At 36.6% G+C, this 18,414-nt stretch overlaps 1 protein-coding gene across 3 annotated transcripts in view; it reads left to right on the top strand.

Moving 5' to 3' along the window:
• Positions 1-18,139, top strand: part of HELZ (helicase with zinc finger) — a 147,423-nt gene extending 129,284 nt beyond the window's left edge. For all 3 annotated transcript variants that reach the window (XM_063293483.1, XM_063293485.1, XM_063293484.1), the window contains 5 exons: positions 763-1,333; positions 2,252-2,486; positions 4,042-4,552; positions 13,462-13,714; positions 15,192-18,139. In XM_063293483.1, coding sequence (XP_063149553.1) covers positions 763-1,333; positions 2,252-2,486; positions 4,042-4,552; positions 13,462-13,714; positions 15,192-15,523 — 1,902 coding nt within the window. In that variant the 3' untranslated portion in view covers positions 15,524-18,139. The remainder of the gene's footprint in view (positions 1-762; positions 1,334-2,251; positions 2,487-4,041; positions 4,553-13,461; positions 13,715-15,191) is intronic.
• The last annotated feature ends 275 nt before the right edge of the window (positions 18,140-18,414 follow it).

Here is an 18,414-nt window from a genome sequence, read left to right as displayed (position 1 = left end):
TTTGATAAATAAATAAACATTTTAATTGCAATTTAATTTAAATACCTGCATTTGGATGAAAATTTAAAATTAGCTTCTGGTTGTTGTCCCCCCACCCCTCTTTAAGGAGAAATATTAGGTGGAAGTGGTGGGAGAATTTGCTTCTAGGAACAATGAATAAGTCATCATTGAGAGGGCAGGGGAAAGACCCAAAGCCTTAAAGTGTTCACATTTTGAAATAAGGAGTGGTATTTGCATTAAATTGATGTCTCTCTTTAGAAGTGAAAATTTTTAAAAGCTTTACATAGTTGTTTTTCTTTTATTAAAATGCTATGATAATAAGGAAGAAGCTAGTAATTCATTTCTTCTGCAATAGTTTCTGAAATGGATTTCGATGATGAGGTCTTAATATTCAGTTTAAAAATAGAAATATAAGACCACAAATCTTAGTGATTTTGTAGCTTATAATAATCAAAATAGCTTTGAAATAATGTTTTGTGTAGAACATGTAAAATTTAAAAATACATATGACTTATTTTATATCAGATTTATATTCATTGATAAATTATGTTTTCAGTTAAGCATATATTAAAGGGGAAAATGTATCTAAGTGATTACAACAGTCTTTCTTTATTTTGGACCTCGTTTTTCCCACCTTTTTTAGATATCACATGTTTGGTGTTAAAATAATTTGCTTGGTACTTTCATAGCTTAGAGGGATTTTGTTTTATTCTGTATTCTTAAATGATTTTTAACTAAATTAATTTGTGTAATTTCCTCCAGGTTGACTTAGAAGCAAATTCCCAAAATAGAAGCCCAGAATCGCGTTCCAGTACTTCTTATCCTAGTTCTAAATTTCACCGCAAAGATAATCTTAACCCCAGGCAGATGAACATTCACCTCACTCCTCCTCATGCCCAGTATGCTGTTCCTAGCCGCCCTTTCCAGCACTTAACCCAAATTTCAAGGCATCCATATCCTGTGCAACAGCAACAAAATCTTTTAAGTCAACAACAGAATCATTTGTCTGAACAACAAAACCAAATGCATCCTTCACAGAGCCAGATAGTCCAGCAACACAATCATTTAAATCAGCAGCCACAACCACCATCTTCACAGCTCTCTCCTGCCTTTCAAACTGGCCCCAACCAGTCTTTCTTTAAAAATTCAGTTCCACATAGACCTCATTCCCCTGGTGCAGACACTTCAATTTTAGAGCAGCTCCCTCCATCTGTGCTGCAAGATGTCAATAGCCCCCTGAGACCCATTGCACAGCACAACCTCATGATGCCATCCCATTTGAACCACTTCATTGAAGAGAATCCTCCAGGAATGTCTATAGGAGAACCATTAGGTATGTATCTATAGCTGCATTCAAGGGGACTAAGTTGGGGCAGTTTTCTTCGCTGAAAAGGAGGCATATCATGTGTAATGTGAATAATTGTTTTTGGTATATTGCATGCATTTGTGTAGTGTTTTATAGTTACCGTATAGTATTTATTAGCCTCATTTAAAAAAATCACCTTTCAATTTATGTTTACTCATTGAACAAAAATTGTTTATTTTTCATTGTTCACAGAACTGAAGGTCATTTACTCCACAGCCTTCAACCATTTAACATCTGCAAGCATTCTTCATTGACTAGCCCATTCTCAGATTATGTGCTATTTTGGATGTAATGATCTCTGTTTCCTAAACTACAGTAAAGTTAGGTGTGAGCATTGTGTTCATGTCCTACTCCTAACCTTATTATACCTTCTTATGCAAGCTTTAGTGGTTTGATTTTGATTACATTAAACTATCTTTCCTTGTTGTATCTAAAATGGAACTGCAGTTTAACATCAACTTACTAACTAGGATCTTAAACCAGGATGAAATCATTGTGGCTAGATGTAATAAGGAATAAAATCAAGCCACCAAAGCTGATACATGGTGGGAGGATTTGAGGAGTAGGACCTCTTCAAGACTAACATTCATTTCAGGATTTTTTTTTTAAAAGGTTATAAAGTACAACAGTGTGTTCCTTTCAAGTTATTTATGAATATCACATAGATAGGTTTTCATTTAGGCATATGGAACCCTAGCTGTTGAAATATTTCTTAGGGTAGCACAATTTTAGCAAGGAATGGTAATGCTTGATAGTCTCTGTATGTGTGTGTGTGTCTGTGTGTGTCTGTGTAACACATACAATATTGTAAAATGCAGTTTTTTTAAAGCATAAAGCTCTTAAATATAGAAGCTGGGTAATTATGCCCCCCAAAATGTTTTACAGATCGTATTCATGGAAATTTAGCTTTGGAAACCTTAAGGCAACAGCAAGCAAGACTACAGCAATGGAATGAGCATAACGCCTATCTCAGTCAGGGCAATATTCCTTATTCTCACCATCACCACCCTCACTTATCCCACCTTTCTCAGCAGTCAATGGGATTGCATCAGCAGCCAGTTAGGGCAAACTGGAAACTTGCCAACAATATTGAAGAGGAAACGGAGGCAACATATTCAAGGTAATTATAACTTGGTAGAAAGTATACAACAACAGTTCCTATCACAGAAGGAACAAGAATAGCTAACCTTTCCTTTCTGCTGGGGTCAATGACCAAAGTTTTTTCAAGCATTCCACCTTCCCACAACAGACACACACAAAAATACCAAATCCAGATTCTGGGAGTAATGCTTTGTCGAGCCATCTTCAGTTGAACCGGTGCAGTAAACTTTTGGGGACCTAGGGCTCCATGTAACATATTTTTTGGAGCTGATGAAGGCAGTGAGGCAAAATTTACGGGGCTGCATAGCACACATGAATGGTGCTGGGATTTTTCTCTGGGCTTTTTTGACCTCTCTTATACCTACTTTAGGGCTCATATTTCAGTGTTTGCATGTTACTTACCTGAAAATAGAGGGAAACTATGCCATCACAGTAATCATGGCCATGGGGGGCACAAAAGGGGAATCAGGAGCTGCAAGTTGGTTCCCCCATATCTTAAAGGAACTAGCATCCAAATGAGCCAGATAAACATAACCCTTTTCAAAGTTTTTGAGTCTCTTCATGAGCATCATGATGTGGGGAGCACTCATTCTGTTACACACACTATATATCTCTTGACTGCCATCCTAGAATTATTTTCCATTTGAGTACATGATTTGTGACCTAGTTCCATATTTTTTTAAAAAGAAAATATACTGGATTTAATCATCCTGTGATTATTTCCATCAATATTAAATTAATTTGTTTATATACATTTTAAAAAATCACTTTTTACCACATGGAAAAAAATACCTTTCTAAATTTGAGATAGAATTTCAGAGAGGGGACTTAAATCAGCATAATTGCACTTGTAGTTACATGAAACTTCAATTATGGAACATTTTTACTGCCCTGAAAATGCTGCTTTTTGCCATTGTGTGTATATCTTGTATTTACAGTGAAACTTTGATTTAATGGAATCTTATTTAGTGGACCTTGGATTCAGCAGACCACATTTCTCCCTGGATTCCCCCCTCCTGCCCAAATAATGGATAAGTCTGTTGCATCCAAAGTAGTCTGGATGAGAGATTTAAATTTATGTTAATTTTTAACTACTCACATCAATTTATGTTATTGGCATAATGCCATCATTACACAAATGACATAAATAGCTGCGAATGACATAATGTGTGATTTAATGGGTTAGGAATAATATCCATTTGGTCTGCCATTTGGTCTGTTAAATCCAGGTTTCACTATCTGTTGAATTGTTTTGTTTTATTTTTTGCTGCTACAATTCTGGTTGATCATTTACTATGTTTACAGATGCTAATAATTTTTTTTTATGGGTGTGCATGCACACAGACTACCCATACACACAGTCACATACACTACAACTCTTTCTTGACATTTTTAATTTAAAAGGCAGTTGGTAATTTCACTCTTGAGATACCTACTTTCTGTGAAATATATGCACGGCACAGTTGCTTGGATAAATGCATTTTAAAAGAGTGTGTGGTGTTATTCTTCTAATATTACTTTTTAATTGGATGATATTTTATCTCACTTGAACAATCATTATCTTATTAATACAGATTCCAGGATTTGCTTAGAGAGCTCTCACACCGTGATCAAACTGAAAACAGGGACCTCGTTGAAATGCCGCCACCTCAATCAAGACTTTTGCAATACAGACAAGTGCAGCCCAGAAGTCCACCAGCACTCCCCTCTCCTACATGCAATTCAAACCACAGTGGCCACTTTCCTAACTTCTCTGAGAGCAGAGAAATTGAAATATCTAACAATCCAGCATTTCAGCAGCATTTGCCTCAAATGTACAATCCCCCTTTCTCAGTGCCATCTGAACACATAACCCCACCTTCCTTGAAATATCTTCAGCCAGATGGATCATGGACCTATGCTAATTTACAACAGAGTCATCTCATGGGGCAAGGCTTTCATTACGGTATACCTCCATTGCCTCATAGATCACAACCGAACCCTTTTATACAAATACAAAATCATCAGCACACGGTTGGTCAGGAACCATTTCACCCCCTCACTTCACGAGCAGTATCTGCTTCTTCGCTGCATAGCTTAGAAGAGGTATGTAGTTTGTGGTGTTTGTATGCTTTTTTTTTTTTGCTCTGGCACCAAGCTAATCTTAGCTATGTTTGAAAAAAGCTAAGTGGGGTTGGAGCTGGTTAATACTTGGATGGGGGCCATCAGGAAGTTCCAAGGCTATAGGATAGACTGGGAAGTTGGAACATTTCAAAAGAAGGCAGTGGCAAATCATTTTTGTACTGTTGCCAAAAAAACGGCAAAGAAGTGTCCATATAGTCAGCAGGAATTGAGCTTGACTTGGAGGAATCTTTACTTTTTGTTTATTTTGACCTACAGTGAGGAGTTCTGTAGTGGAGTTCTGCTTAATGGTAGCAAATACAAACTGGAAAAAAAGGGGGTGGTCATCCTGATGGTAACTTTGGACAAGATTCCGTATGTACTTTTTTTTTTTTTTTGCCTCACTATTGCTGGTGGAGTATCAGGTGTTACTGCTTTTTATGCCATTTACTAGATGGCCAAGTTACTATTTTGAGATACTGAAAACCCAACTTTAGCAATATAATTTTATTTCTTTTTATGACACTGATTTTTATCAGCTTCTGAATGATAAAAAGCTGTAAAAATCAGAAAACCAATTTCCCTAATTTCAGGGTGTTCAATCTTTTTAAGAGAGCCAGTTTGGTATTGTAGTGAAAGGCACTTGAAGTTGGAAGACTGTAAGTTCTAGTCCCCCTATCTTAGGCTTGAAAGCCAAGTGGGTGACTTAGGGCCAGTCTCTCCCTCTTGGCCCTAGGAAGGCATTGGCAAACCAATTCTGAAAATGTTGCCAAGAAAACTCTGGATTTGTCCGCATAATCACCAGGAGTCAAAACTGACTTGAAGTCACCAAACCAAAAGACCCCCCCCAAAAAGAAACCCCAACTTTTTAAAAATTAGTACTTTTCTACCAGCAAAATACAGATACTGTTGGTAGATCAGTTTTTCCATCTCTGCTGCAGACCCCATATGCAACCAAAATCTTTGAAGGATTTGGGGGACCCTCCAGAAACTGGTATTGTATGTGGAGTTTGTATGTGGAGTTGCAGGGGGGCGAGTGGAGGGGAATTCCTGTTGTGGGAGAAGTCCATTCAACTAACATTGTTCCTAGTTTTGATCATTACAGGTTGGGTTCGTTAATTATGCAGTAAATCTTATGTAAACCAAAACAAATACTTTTAAGTATTTGTATTTTTATATTACTATTAATTTTCTTTTGCTTTATTACACACCACCATGAGTCCATTTGGAAATTGATGGAGTAAATAAATAAAATCTTGGGGTTAGAGTATGGCTCCTACTTTCCTCCCCATATTGCAACTGCAATCACAGTGGACATACTATATGTCCTCTTGTGAGCAGAACTTACCTTCTGAGGATAGGGTAAACATTTAGATCTTGCATCAGACATATGAGCAGATTTCTGTTTATACAATAGAATTGCTTTTTGCTTTCCTCCTTTCTCCATTACTTTAATCCAAAAATACTCAAAGGTAATGATTTCATAGGAAAAAGAAACAAAGGGAAAAAGCAAATGTTGTTTGAAGTCACGGATAAGCTTATACAGCTGAGTTTTTAGTGGTGAAAAGTTTGACATACTCTACAGTCTGTCTCTCTGGTTAACTCATGTTGAGTTGAACAAGACATGTGACTTGAGTATTGAAGTATTAGGCACTACATGTGCAGAAAAGTTGTCTCAGGTTCCTTCTGGTGTTGGTATACACAATAGAAAGCCATGTAGTAGTATGATTAATACTTCTGTCGATTGTTGCCATTGTCAGAACCACAGCTGCATCTATGAATACTGAGCCATCTCTCTTGAGAATCTTTGTTTTGTTGTCAAGAATTGTAGCTGCTTATATATGAACCTTACATCTCTGTTTCTCACCCCTCAGTGGGGTACCCAACATTTGCCAAAAATGGGAAAGAGAAGTTAGTACTAAACTGGGCAAAGGGGCAAAATAACTACTGTAAGTCCTATTAATTTTGTTTTTTCAAAAACACAGCTGGAGACCAGGAAATTAGTGTTCAACAGACATTGGAACAAACATCCAATAAACCTTTGATTTATGTTTAGTGGGACTCTGAAAATAGTAATGGAAATGCTACAGAGCTTTTATAGTTTTTTCTTTTGCTTTCTTCTAAAATTTGAGACTCTGGTTTTTTTTAGCAGAATCTGTTGAGAGGTCACATTTTAAAGGGAAAAAGTTAAGAAAATTTTAAAGAAAATTAGCACTTGCAGGCAGCGCAAAAGGTAATGGCATTTTTATTTTTAAATTCCAGAATTAGCAGAAGCTTAGCACTCTTTACCTTGCTATGTCCTTACTGCTTTACAGAATTTTGATACAAGCTTTGAATATGTTTTTTGTGCATAGATAAGCTTTAATCACAATAGGACAATACAAACAAAAGAGAGGATGTTACAGAAACAGTCATAGAGGGAGCATCTTGTTGAGCTTTAGTGGTTGGGAGGTTGAACTATTAACAGCAATTAAGAACAGTGCTAGATAGATTGATTCACAGTAGTTATTGAGTTACAGGCAATTAACAAAAGCCTTGAGGAATGTAAACATCAAGAATTTCAAACAGTGTATACTTGTGGTTAGGTTAAGGACAATCTTACTTGAAGACCATCTCAGAAAATCTCTTCAGTGGCAGGAGAGAGATCCAGTAAAGGATGCATTTGATTAACAGTGGAAAAGCAGGGTAAAATTCAAGGGTAGAGGAATAAAAGGGAAGAAAGTATGAAGGTAGGTTTGTCTTTTTCTAAAATCCAAGATGGTTTTCAAAAGATGGGAAGAGGCTTTTCTTCTTAAAGCTACAGTAGCATGAATAAAATCTAACACAATGTAATGGGGAAATTTTATACTTCTGTATTTTTTTTATTCTATCATCTCCCTCCACTGAGTAGTTCATTCCCAAGGCTTTTAATAGTATTCACAAGAGAATTTAAAGCAGACAGTTGCCATGAATTGAAAGGTAGAAAAGAATTATAAATCACACAGCATTCTTTTTCCTGATTAAGAAGTTTGACCTTCTACCAGCAGAAGGTCAAACTGTTCCGCTCAACCATGAACCTGGCAGATTCACTGCATTATTATCTCAAGGTTAGCTTCCATGCTTTCTCATTTATCAATTCCTCATTGAAAACTCTGGGCAAGCATGGAAATAGACCCTTTGCCAGCCAAGATGGATGAGCTTTCTGTTTCCGGGTAGCAGGTACACAGACGTCCTGTTTTAGGGTTGATGGTATCACCCAGGCGTAGCCAGGCTGCATTTTCCCTGACCTGAGGGCATACAAGCCCCTTCTGAAGCTGACAGTAATTGGTAGGGGGTTGTTTGGGTTGGGTTTGCTTTTCATACAAGGGAAGCCATGTGAAAATTAGGGTTAATCTGGAAGAGAAATGGCAAAAGTTTTCCCTTCACTTGAGAATATCTATCCTCTCAATGTGCTACTATATCAGTTACTGTTCTGGAGGGAACTAGACAAGGCTTGGAATTTAAATAGAAATTAAACTGATAAAGATTAGAAACCTATGTTTGCTGTACATTTTTAAATTTTCAGTTTGAATATTCTCTACATCGGAACCCCTGTGCAAGGGACTTGTAAAGGGAGGGCCCAGGTCATGGAGACAAACAGGGTAATTTTATAGATGGAAATTGGTTGGTTCGCAAAGACTTTGGTCTGGGAAGTCTTAACTCTGTCATGCTGGGATAAGCCAAATCCTCTAGAGAAAAATGTATGGAGTAAGATAGTTTTTAAAATAGCTCCAACTGTGTTTAACATGGGAACTTAGTTTAATATGGGAATTTAGTGAACTGGGACACATACAGTGATGTGAAATCAGAAAAGCAAGCAGTGACAAAGTAGTTTCTTGAACTACTGCCACAAAGAAAAAACTTCCATTAAAAAAAAAAATGCTGCTGCTTTAAATTATGTGGGATATGCATGCTTTATAAATATGTGGGAAATTCAAGTATCTGTTAAAATACTTTAGAAAAACCTTCAGCTATGAAGTTTCATAAATGCCAGCATCTAGGATTTCAGAAATAGAAGGCATCTGTAATATGCACAAATATGCCTATTTTGCCAAAGACTGACTTTGGCAGACAATCTAGTCATACAAAGATTATCATTTCAAAAAAGATGCAAGTTCTTCTGGATTTGTTTTCTCATTATCATTGATAATGGAGAAATTAGCAGCTTGGATATATTTGAAGAATAGAAATAATGGCTTGGTTTGTAAAATAAATTGATATAATTGATCAGAAGAAAGTTTCCTGCCCCCAAAAGCTTCTGTTATGTTGTGGACACTTGAAAACCATCTGTGGAATGTCAGGGCTCTCCTGATCAATCTTGGATGGAACACAGAGGAAAAAATAGCTGGAGGCAGGAGATTCATTCTGATAGATCTATAGTCTCAGGAATAAATTCTAAGGAATTCTCACCCAACTGCCTATTCACCAGCTTTCATGACTGGTTGTTTCTAAATTGGGAAAATCCTCTTATCAAAATGCTGATACATTATCAGTGTGCTGAGCAAATCAGATTGAACAGGTAGTTTGCCAGTCCGAAAGGTTTCCAGGAAGGAACCAACCCTTGTAGATTGTCTGTAGCCCCGAAGTCTGCGTGATGTACAGTAACTCTTTGGTGAATCTCAGCTTTTGCTTTCTGTAGGTCTAGAGGTAGCAAAGAGTGGATAGAAAAGCTACAGTGAAACAGGTTAGCTGAGAGTTTTACTTTCCATCTTGATGCAGAGTCATCAAGAAGAATTAGTGGGAGCAATGGGACATCAGAAAAATAGAAGTTTGAGCCAATAAGAGAGTTGGCAAACATACATTCTCACCTCCAGAGAGATCATTCCTGTTTCCATGCGAATTAGAACATTTGGGATGCAACATGGGACCTGGAAGAGTGCTCATAAAAACTTAGGTTGAACACCATCCAGAGGCTTTTAATCATTGTAGATACATATCTGTGTGCCATGCAGCATTTGAGATATAGATTTAGCTTTGAAGAGTTTAATGGCAGCAGGTAAGGTTCTTACCACAGCGTAAAATAAGCCGGGATTGCCTTGGCACTATTATTGGCTTTGGAAGAAATGACTCTAGTTTGTTCCTGCCAACTTCCAGAGGCTTGAAAATTTGCTCCAAGGTGTTTAAAAGCTGGAACTTGTACTGTTTTGTTACAGGTAGTCCACGTTTAGTGACTGCAATTGGTTTTGGCAAAATGGTTGCTAAGCAGCATGGTCACTAAGTAAACCACATGACGGAGAGAGTCTGTGAAGATTGTTGCTTGCTGTTGTCTCATTCAGATAAAATTCTCTCATAGAGTGTCCCATGGCTAACCGTTTTTGCCCATTTTTGCCCGTTTTTGCCCCCTCATAGGGCAGAGAGATTGCTTAAACAAGCTATCTCTTCCTGAGCTGCTTTTCTCCCTAGTGCAGTGCTTCCCTAAAAAGTGCTGACCGCAAGTTAACAAGCACAGCTCTGGGACCTTAATTAGTTGATTAGAACAATGCCAGCTGGCAGCTGCTGCCTGAAACTGACCAGACCGTAATCAGTTAAACACGGAAGGCTTTTGTTATCCTCAATGCATGCATTGGTCAGAAAATGAATTTTTTTATTACTTTTTATTACCGTAGTATTTGCAAATAGTCGCTGTCCGAGGCAGTTGCTAAATAAGGACTACCTGTAATTCCTATTTGCCATTGATGTTTATGGTGACTAGGTTTTCCCGAGAAAACCGTAGCCTTGGAGTAATTAATTGTAAGCCCTTCCTCCTTGCAGAATTCAAGCTACTTTTAAGACCCACCTGTGTAAGCAAGAGCATTGGTGTGTCATTGGCATACATCAACATTGCCAAATGTTTGTCCCTGAGCTTAGGGGAGTGAATTCGTTTTTGGTAAGAGCAGCAACCACTGAATTTATATAGATATGAAACTTAATTTTAGATTAATATTTTTGTACAGATTTAGTTTTAAAAAGCATTTAAAAATGAATAGGAAAGCGACACAAATGTAGGTATGATCATGGTCTTCATAAAAATGTGAATTTTGATGATGTTTAAATATCAAGTCATTGGGAAAGGAGTTTAATTGGGTGGTCCCCCTGTTTTCCAAATGTTTACTTAGGGGTCTCTGGTTGCAGAATGCTTGAGGGACATTGGTGTAGACCACAGGGTGTTGCCTAGATATGAGTCCTCCAACTGGGTGCAGTAGATGGGCAGTGAATACTGCTGCTTCGTCATTTCCATCCTGTCATTGTGTCATTGACAAGGCTACATTTTGTTGGAATGTTCTGACTTTAATTTAGGATTCCTCTGTTAATTTGCATCTTTGGAGCAAACTGTTACATATCCAGTAAGACAGAGACAAGTATATTCACTGCCTGTTACACATGTGCTGTGAAGGTGGTGTATGCCCTTGAGTTTTCTCGTGCTTCAAGCTGGCAACAAAATAGTAAAAGGACTATGACAATCCATTATGAAGATCGTTTGAACATATTGCAGCACTGCAAAATTTTGGCTTAGTGTGAGGACAGGCAATTTTATTTAATAATAGCTGGATAATTTTTATGATATGCTCTATTAAATATTAATACTTCTACATCTAACCTTGGATTGATAGAGAAAGTAATAGCCATTTTGAGAAATGATATAAAACATGAACATTTAATAACTCCCAAGAATAAGAAAATGTAGCTTGGTAAGTTTAACAAGAGCACTGTGCAGTGTTCTGGATTCAGTCTTGTCAAAACGTTTCAGAACTCATGAGTGCAGCATCTGCTGCGGGACCCTGAAGCAGCTGCCTGACAGTCCTGGGAAAGGAAGTGCTGTACAGCCTAATTAGCAAGCAATTACAATTGGTTCTATCAGGAACCAACACCACCAATCAGGATCAGGCACAAACAAAGAACCAATCAGAGACCAAACCTCACCGGCCTGCACAACTTGGAAGCCGGCTTGGCTAAAGGTCAGTCAGAAGTCAGGACACCTGGCTATAAAGACAGGAGCCCAGTCAGTTCCTGTGTTTGTGCAGTAGATCTCTTTGTCTCTGAAGATGCCCGCCACAGTTGCCAACAAAATGTAATGAAATCTTTTGTATAGACCATGGTCACTACACCCTGAAGCCCAACACTGTTTGTCTGTTTGTTATTCAAATTTTGTTACCGCTCATCTCCCCCAGAAGAGGGATTCTGGGCGGTTACATATTTGTTACATATTTGCTTTCCAGATGAATCCAGAGAAGGAAATACTCATGATAGGTCTTATTCTAATTGTATCATCACCAGTGCTGGTATAATAGGCTTCAGTACTGTGTCTTTGGAACAGATGCTTGATGCTCAGTGAAAAAGAGAGAACACTAATGGGAGAACACTAACACTGAGGCCCTAGGAGTATGCCTTCTGTATTAGAAGCAGGGCTAAGTATTAGAACTACTGACTGTTTCCTAAAAAACATTTCTCTTCTTGGATCCTTAGAGCTACTAATTAAAGCCTTGAGCAAAAGAAACTTTAAATTTTGGAATTCTAAACCCAGGAAGCGTATGAAGCTCCACATTCTTACCTACAACAATCCAGTCCTGGATACTCCACACTTCCTTTCAGTCATGTAATTTGGTGATAGTGATGGGGAGTTGTTTTATTACTACTACCATTAAACAATTGGAGTAAAGAGAAATTCTTTCTAGTTTACTATAAATCACCAAGATTCCTACTTATCCAGGTAAACTTCTATTTGCTGCTGGCTCCATATGTTCCAACACCATTCTGTTAATGGTCTATTTTACGTATGGGATATCCAGCCAAGCCCACTGGAAAAATGATTAGTAAAGTGAAGAACTGTACTCATTTGTTTTTCTAAATAATAATAAACATTAATGTGCTCTCAGTTCTTACCTCATCCACAAAGAAAAATCACCTTCAAAAAGGAGTATTGATTGAGTTTGTGTCTTCTTTTCCAAGTATTACGGGTCTATGTTTTTGTTTTATAACCTATTCAATTTTTTTGTAGTTTTGATAGTCATCTTAAAAATAATGAATTATGAATAGTTGCTCTTTTAAGTGTAACTTGCATAATGATGGTTTTGTTAATTCCTGGTTGTACTCATTAAGTACTGACTTGTAAACCATTAAAATATTCAGGGTAATCAACAAGCACATGAAGTTAAAAATAGTATTTTGCATATAACATGATGGTTCTAAGCACATGCAGAGCTTTTTGTGACCCTAGATTACATCTGTAGTTTGTGAATCCAAATACACCCCCCCCCCCCAATATTTCCTTTCTTTTCTTTATCTTATTTGCTTTACCTCTGGTAGAACAGAACAATGGTTTAAAAAAAAGGCTCAGTATAAACATAAAAAAGCATTGCAAAATAGGTTTATGTGTTATGGACTACCTAAAAATTATTTTCAAGGGATGAATTAAACCAATATAGATGAGCCAGTAGTGCCAGAGGAGGACAAAATTACAACCGGCAAATACTTCATATAATTTCCCTGCAGAGGAAATTTGTGGAAGACAAGCTTAGATGTAGCCAACAAACAATAAGTAAAAGTTCAGAGTGAAAAATTAGGAACCAAAAGGGACAGTAAACAAAAAAGTCGGTATTGCCATGTAATATACAACTAACTGTTTTGAAAGAAGCTGTGTCTGAAATTATCATTTTAAAAAGTGATTAATCCTGTTACACAGATATATAAAAATGAGAGACTTGAGTGCAGCGTTTATTTATCTTCCTACCCTCATCTTGATATACTGAATGTTAAGAATAAGGTTTTCTTACGTTAGTGAATAAAACCATACCAAGTAAAACATATGTGTTATTTTGAAGGCAATTTCAGGATGTACCTATTGACAATCAGGCATTTAACACAGACACACGTGCAAGTGATTGTTTTCTTTTATGCAGTATGAACCAAGAGGACCCGGCAGGCCATTGTACCAAAGAAGAATGTCATCTAGTTCAACCCAGGCTTGTTCTGAAGGTTTAAATACTCCTCCAGATAATCTTGGACAGTGTCAAGAGCTTCAGGACCAGAGTAACCCATCCTCTTTCAATTATTCACCCCCCGAGTGGTGGGTCAACTCTACTTCATCAGCCCCATATCAGAACATTCCATGCAATGGATCCAACAGATCAATCCCATCAAGAGAACAGTTAGGTGAGTGAGTGGCACTTTCTTGTCCTTTTAAACCAACTCACATGACTTTGATTAATATTCCCCTTCCTCTGCATCCATACCTTTCAGACATTTTATCTGTTACTGCCATTATGACATCACAAATACTGTATACTATCAATTTGTCTTTCCCAAGATAATCTGCCAATTATTCACTGAGATGTTTTTAGAAAGGCAGGATATAAACAGACTTGTACTCTCTCCCCTCTAGTTGAAGAGCTGGTTTAGTCAAACCCTTGCTGAATCAAGATTTAAGGTATTGATTTGTGAATTAACTCTGGTTTGACCGAACAGCTCTTTTCCATATTCAGATATAAGAGGAAAGCACAATTTCTTCAGTTGTGCTCTGGACAGAAATTTTTTTCCTTTCCTAGATGGTACCATAGATGGCAGTTAACATTTTGAAAAGAGCATAAAGAACTGAAATGATCGCTTTTGCTTGTGTTAGAGTAATCTGAACAAAGCTACATAGGAACAAGAAAGCTTATGTATCTTCCATAGGGATTTTTTCCTCAGCTGATGGAAATTTTAATCATGAATTTTCATTATAAACTGAAACAACAAATAAGACTCTTGAACCAGTAGATCAGATTCCAAAAGAGACTGAGATTTTACAAAACTCATTTGAGCCATCGAATGTCATCTTTTTAAGGGATTGCTGCCTTCTGAAATTTCATCAGCTTGGCTTTTAAAAATAGAATGAGTGATCTTTCAGATTGTTATTACCTTCTAGTAGATTTCTAGTCTTTACATTGTTCTCAACAAATTTGGCAAGTTTGTATTCCTGCAAAAAGAGCAGCGTTATATAGAAGAGTATTTGATTTTTTTCTCTAAACCAGCCGTGGCTTCCTTTAACAGCTTCTTGCACTTAATGGGCCATATTTTAAGGGGGCTGTTACTATAAAGATGGGAGCTTAAGGCTGCAACTTTTTACCCCAAAATAATTCAGTATGAGTCAGTCAGACTGCAAGAGTGGTTCTTCACGCTTAATACACCCCCACATTGTCAGGGGTCTCCTTTCCAAGGTTTGGGGCCTTTCCATGAGGTGACATTGCTTGTGTCACGAAGCCCTGAGGTCTGAAAGAGATGCCATGTTTCCTTGTATGCTCATGCTGACTGTGCATGGTTAGAGTACACCAACAATATGTTTTTAACCCTGGCCTTAAAGTACAGTATATTCTTAAAGTATTTTGACTGTCTTTATAAAACAATTGAAGAACAATCTTAAGTGGTTTTATAAAGATAGTCCAAAGCCTTTCAAATTAAAATGTCTTACAGGACTGGAAGAATTTGACAAATTCTTGCAGACTTTATTTAGCTTTTAAGTAATGCTCCTTTTATGGCTTCAGGAAGGAAAACCTGAGTAGCTTTCCAGTCTGTTTGTGATCATGATTAGGTTAAAATAGCTACGATGATGATGATGATGATGATGATGATGATGATGCTCTTTTGTTTCTAGTTCCTCCGAAGTCTATCAAATCCCCCGAGGAACAGATGAAGGTTGAAAACATCCCGTTGTCCAGTTCCTTTAACTACAATGTGCTCCAACATCTTGGCCAGTTCCCACCCCTCATGCCCAACAAGCAGATTGTGGAATCCAACAGCAACAGCCAGCCCAGTGCTGGGTTGAACAAACCTGCCATGTCCTACGCAAGTGCTCTGAGGGCTCCTCCCAAGCCCAGACCCCCTCCCGAGCAGGCAAAAAAGAATAGTGACCCCTTGTCTCTGTTTCAGGAACTTAGCCTAGGTAGTTCATCAGGTAGCAATGGCTTCTACTCCTATTTTAAATAATCAGACTATTTTTGTAGAGACATTTTAATTTTTATTTCTGTGAGTAGATTTAAGATAGCTGGGGCTGCTCCTGCAGGCACCATCGTTTCTCTTTGTTTATACTAGTAAATATATCTTGGTTTAATGGCTTTGCTGCTAGACTTGAAGCTAATTCTTTTTAAATTATATTCCACTATTTTACTTTCTTTTTGATGTGGGTCAGAAGTTTGAAAAAAATCCCTAGAAAAAAACTTTTAAAAATTATGTAACTTTATCTATGTGTTGCATTAAAGCTAGCAGCTGAAAAGTTAACTGTGCAACTTTAAAAAAATATATAAACATTTTAAAAAAAGTTGTCTAAATTGTATTTAAAAATGTAAGTAGCATTTACATTTATTCAATAACATTTAGCATACTGTGCTGGGTTTCTGTACCAGAAATGGCCAGTTAATGTACAAATGTATGTTATGTCTGCTTAAATTGTTTATTTTTTTTTTTAAATAAAGATGCAGCATCTTATATTTACATTCAGTTTTATCAGCTTTCTGTGAAGGGATGCTGCATTCTAAGACTTTTATAGTTTTAGAATCTGTACAATGTGGTTTTAGTAATTTCCTTTGTAGGACAAAGTGAAGGCCTTTGCTGCAGACCCAGATACCACTCCTTTGCGATTAAACAAACAAATAGTGGTCAACCTAAATACATGTTTTAGTTTTGGACAAGCTACTCGTTCAGCTTGTTGATGGGATTAATTTAATAGGTTTTTAAACAGAAATCATGAAATGATAAAAATTGCTATATTGGGGTGCCCGGTAGTTTAACAGCTATTTTAAAAAAATCAATTGAATGAATTTAGGAAGAATAATTGGATCCCCCTCCCAACTATGCACATTAAATGCTTGTAATCTGGTTTCTTGTCCTCTGACTTTTCTAGTGGTATAAAGAATTGTGCCGCTTTAAGGGTTTTTCTTTTTCTTTTCTTTTTTTTCCAGTAAAATATTTTGGTACATTATTTGATGTTTACATTAAATGTGACATTATCCACAAATATTCAAATATTTTGCTAACTGTTTTATTTGAGGAACATCATTAAAGAAGATTTTTATGTTTGCCAAAGCTGTATCCAAATTAATCCCAGCCTTGGGGGAGAAGAGTTGTGGGGAAGGTGTGGGGGAGCAGTATGAATGACATGGTTGTTTATATTCTTGTATCTTCTGCCAAGGCCTTTTGCCACTATATATTGAAAGAAAAATCTATAAAAGACTGTACAGCAATATGTTACAAAATTTGGGGGAAAAATAGGGTAATACTTATCTTTCAGATTTTGGTCTTGTACACTGTTCATACTTTTGAAAGAAATCTTTTTTAACTTCACCAGAGGCATGTCCTCCTTTACACTTGAAAAGATCTCTTGATCGGGGACATTAATTTTTTATCAACTATTTATTTTAATTTCCCATTATAAGACACACAAGTACTATTTTCAAAAATACAATCGTTTTAAAGTTTCTTCCCACAACTGTTGAAAACTGGGCTTGATTTACAGGGATGTTTGTTTTTGTTTTGTGGAGCTACTGTATTTGCTGCTGTATTGAATCTAATATTTGCTTTTGTTTCAGTCCCTTCATTCCTGTTGGATTTTATTCATTGTGATGGTGAAATCTCAGTTTGACTGAAATCAGTGTCACTTTTCTTACTGATTTCAGATAATTAAGGAACTTTCTATAAAAGATATGCATACCAACATAATGTGCTGCAATATTTTAATAGCTGCTGGGTTCAGAAATGGGTAAAGCTAAATAAAGTTGTTATAAAACCAAACAAAATGAAAGCAGAAGATTCTGCTCAATTTTGTTTAGTACCCTGAGGACACATTCACAATGTTAGCATGAAGTTAGATCATTCTGTCCTCAGTTTATATAAACCAAGATTTCATTAGTCCCACTTAAAACCTGAATTTATTTCTGTTGATTCTCAGTCCTGCCCTGATTACTACTGATAAACTGTTGAGGACAATTTGACTTAATGAAGAATTATTAGTAGCATGTAGGAAGCTATGGTAGTTGGTTGCTTACAGCTCAAATACGTTCACTTTCAATTTAGCACTCTTAATTTCAAAGATTTCAAATTCACACACTTAATAGTCTTACTGTTCTGTTCACCTGGACTGAAACTTGAACTAATAAACACTGCTTGGTCAATTACTTTGACCTGTGAGTTAGTGAAATTAGGAAGAAGGTAAAGTCTTCAGTCTATTTAATCTATATCATAGTTTTTTCTCAGGAGTTAATGTGGAGGTAATAGGTTGTAGATTGCAGTAAGATATAGCATATATGTGGATCCCCAGTAAGGTGGTTTCTGAGTTTTCACTCAGTGTTTTGATGTTAGTAATTTCAAAAAAAATGGTTTTGCAAATTCACAAAAGTTCCACATTTTTGCAATTTGGTCCACATTTGTATTGGATCATAGAAAAATTATATTCTGTGCTCAGACTGCTGGTTTGTTATGCTAATATTGGAGAAATTTTACTTTAAAAGCAGATCACAACATTCTCACTCACTTGAGGCAAGATGGACCTTGATTTTTCAGATCAGTGGATTATAACATTACCATAATAAAAGGCATACATGTAATCAATTATTGTAATATCTGATTATCCTAATTATTAAGAACACATTGTTGGAGCTATTCTATATTTACGTCTCTGATTCTTATTCAAATTATATAATTTTTATAAATCCTTCTTTTCCTCCACCTCAAAGAAGGTTTCCTTCATTATTTCATTTCACAATTACTTTATTGTTGTGGGAACAAACAACTTTACTTTAGGAGCATGTCACATATCACACAGAATGTTAGAATACATTAGTAGAGTTAAAAAAATGTAACTCTTATAGTTGGTACTATATAAA

The sequence above is a fragment of the Candoia aspera genome, chromosome 2 (assembly GCF_035149785.1).
Source record: "Candoia aspera isolate rCanAsp1 chromosome 2, rCanAsp1.hap2, whole genome shotgun sequence".
Taxonomy (NCBI): domain Eukaryota; kingdom Metazoa; phylum Chordata; class Lepidosauria; order Squamata; family Boidae; genus Candoia; species Candoia aspera.
This window is presented reverse-complemented; position numbering and strand designations above follow the sequence as displayed.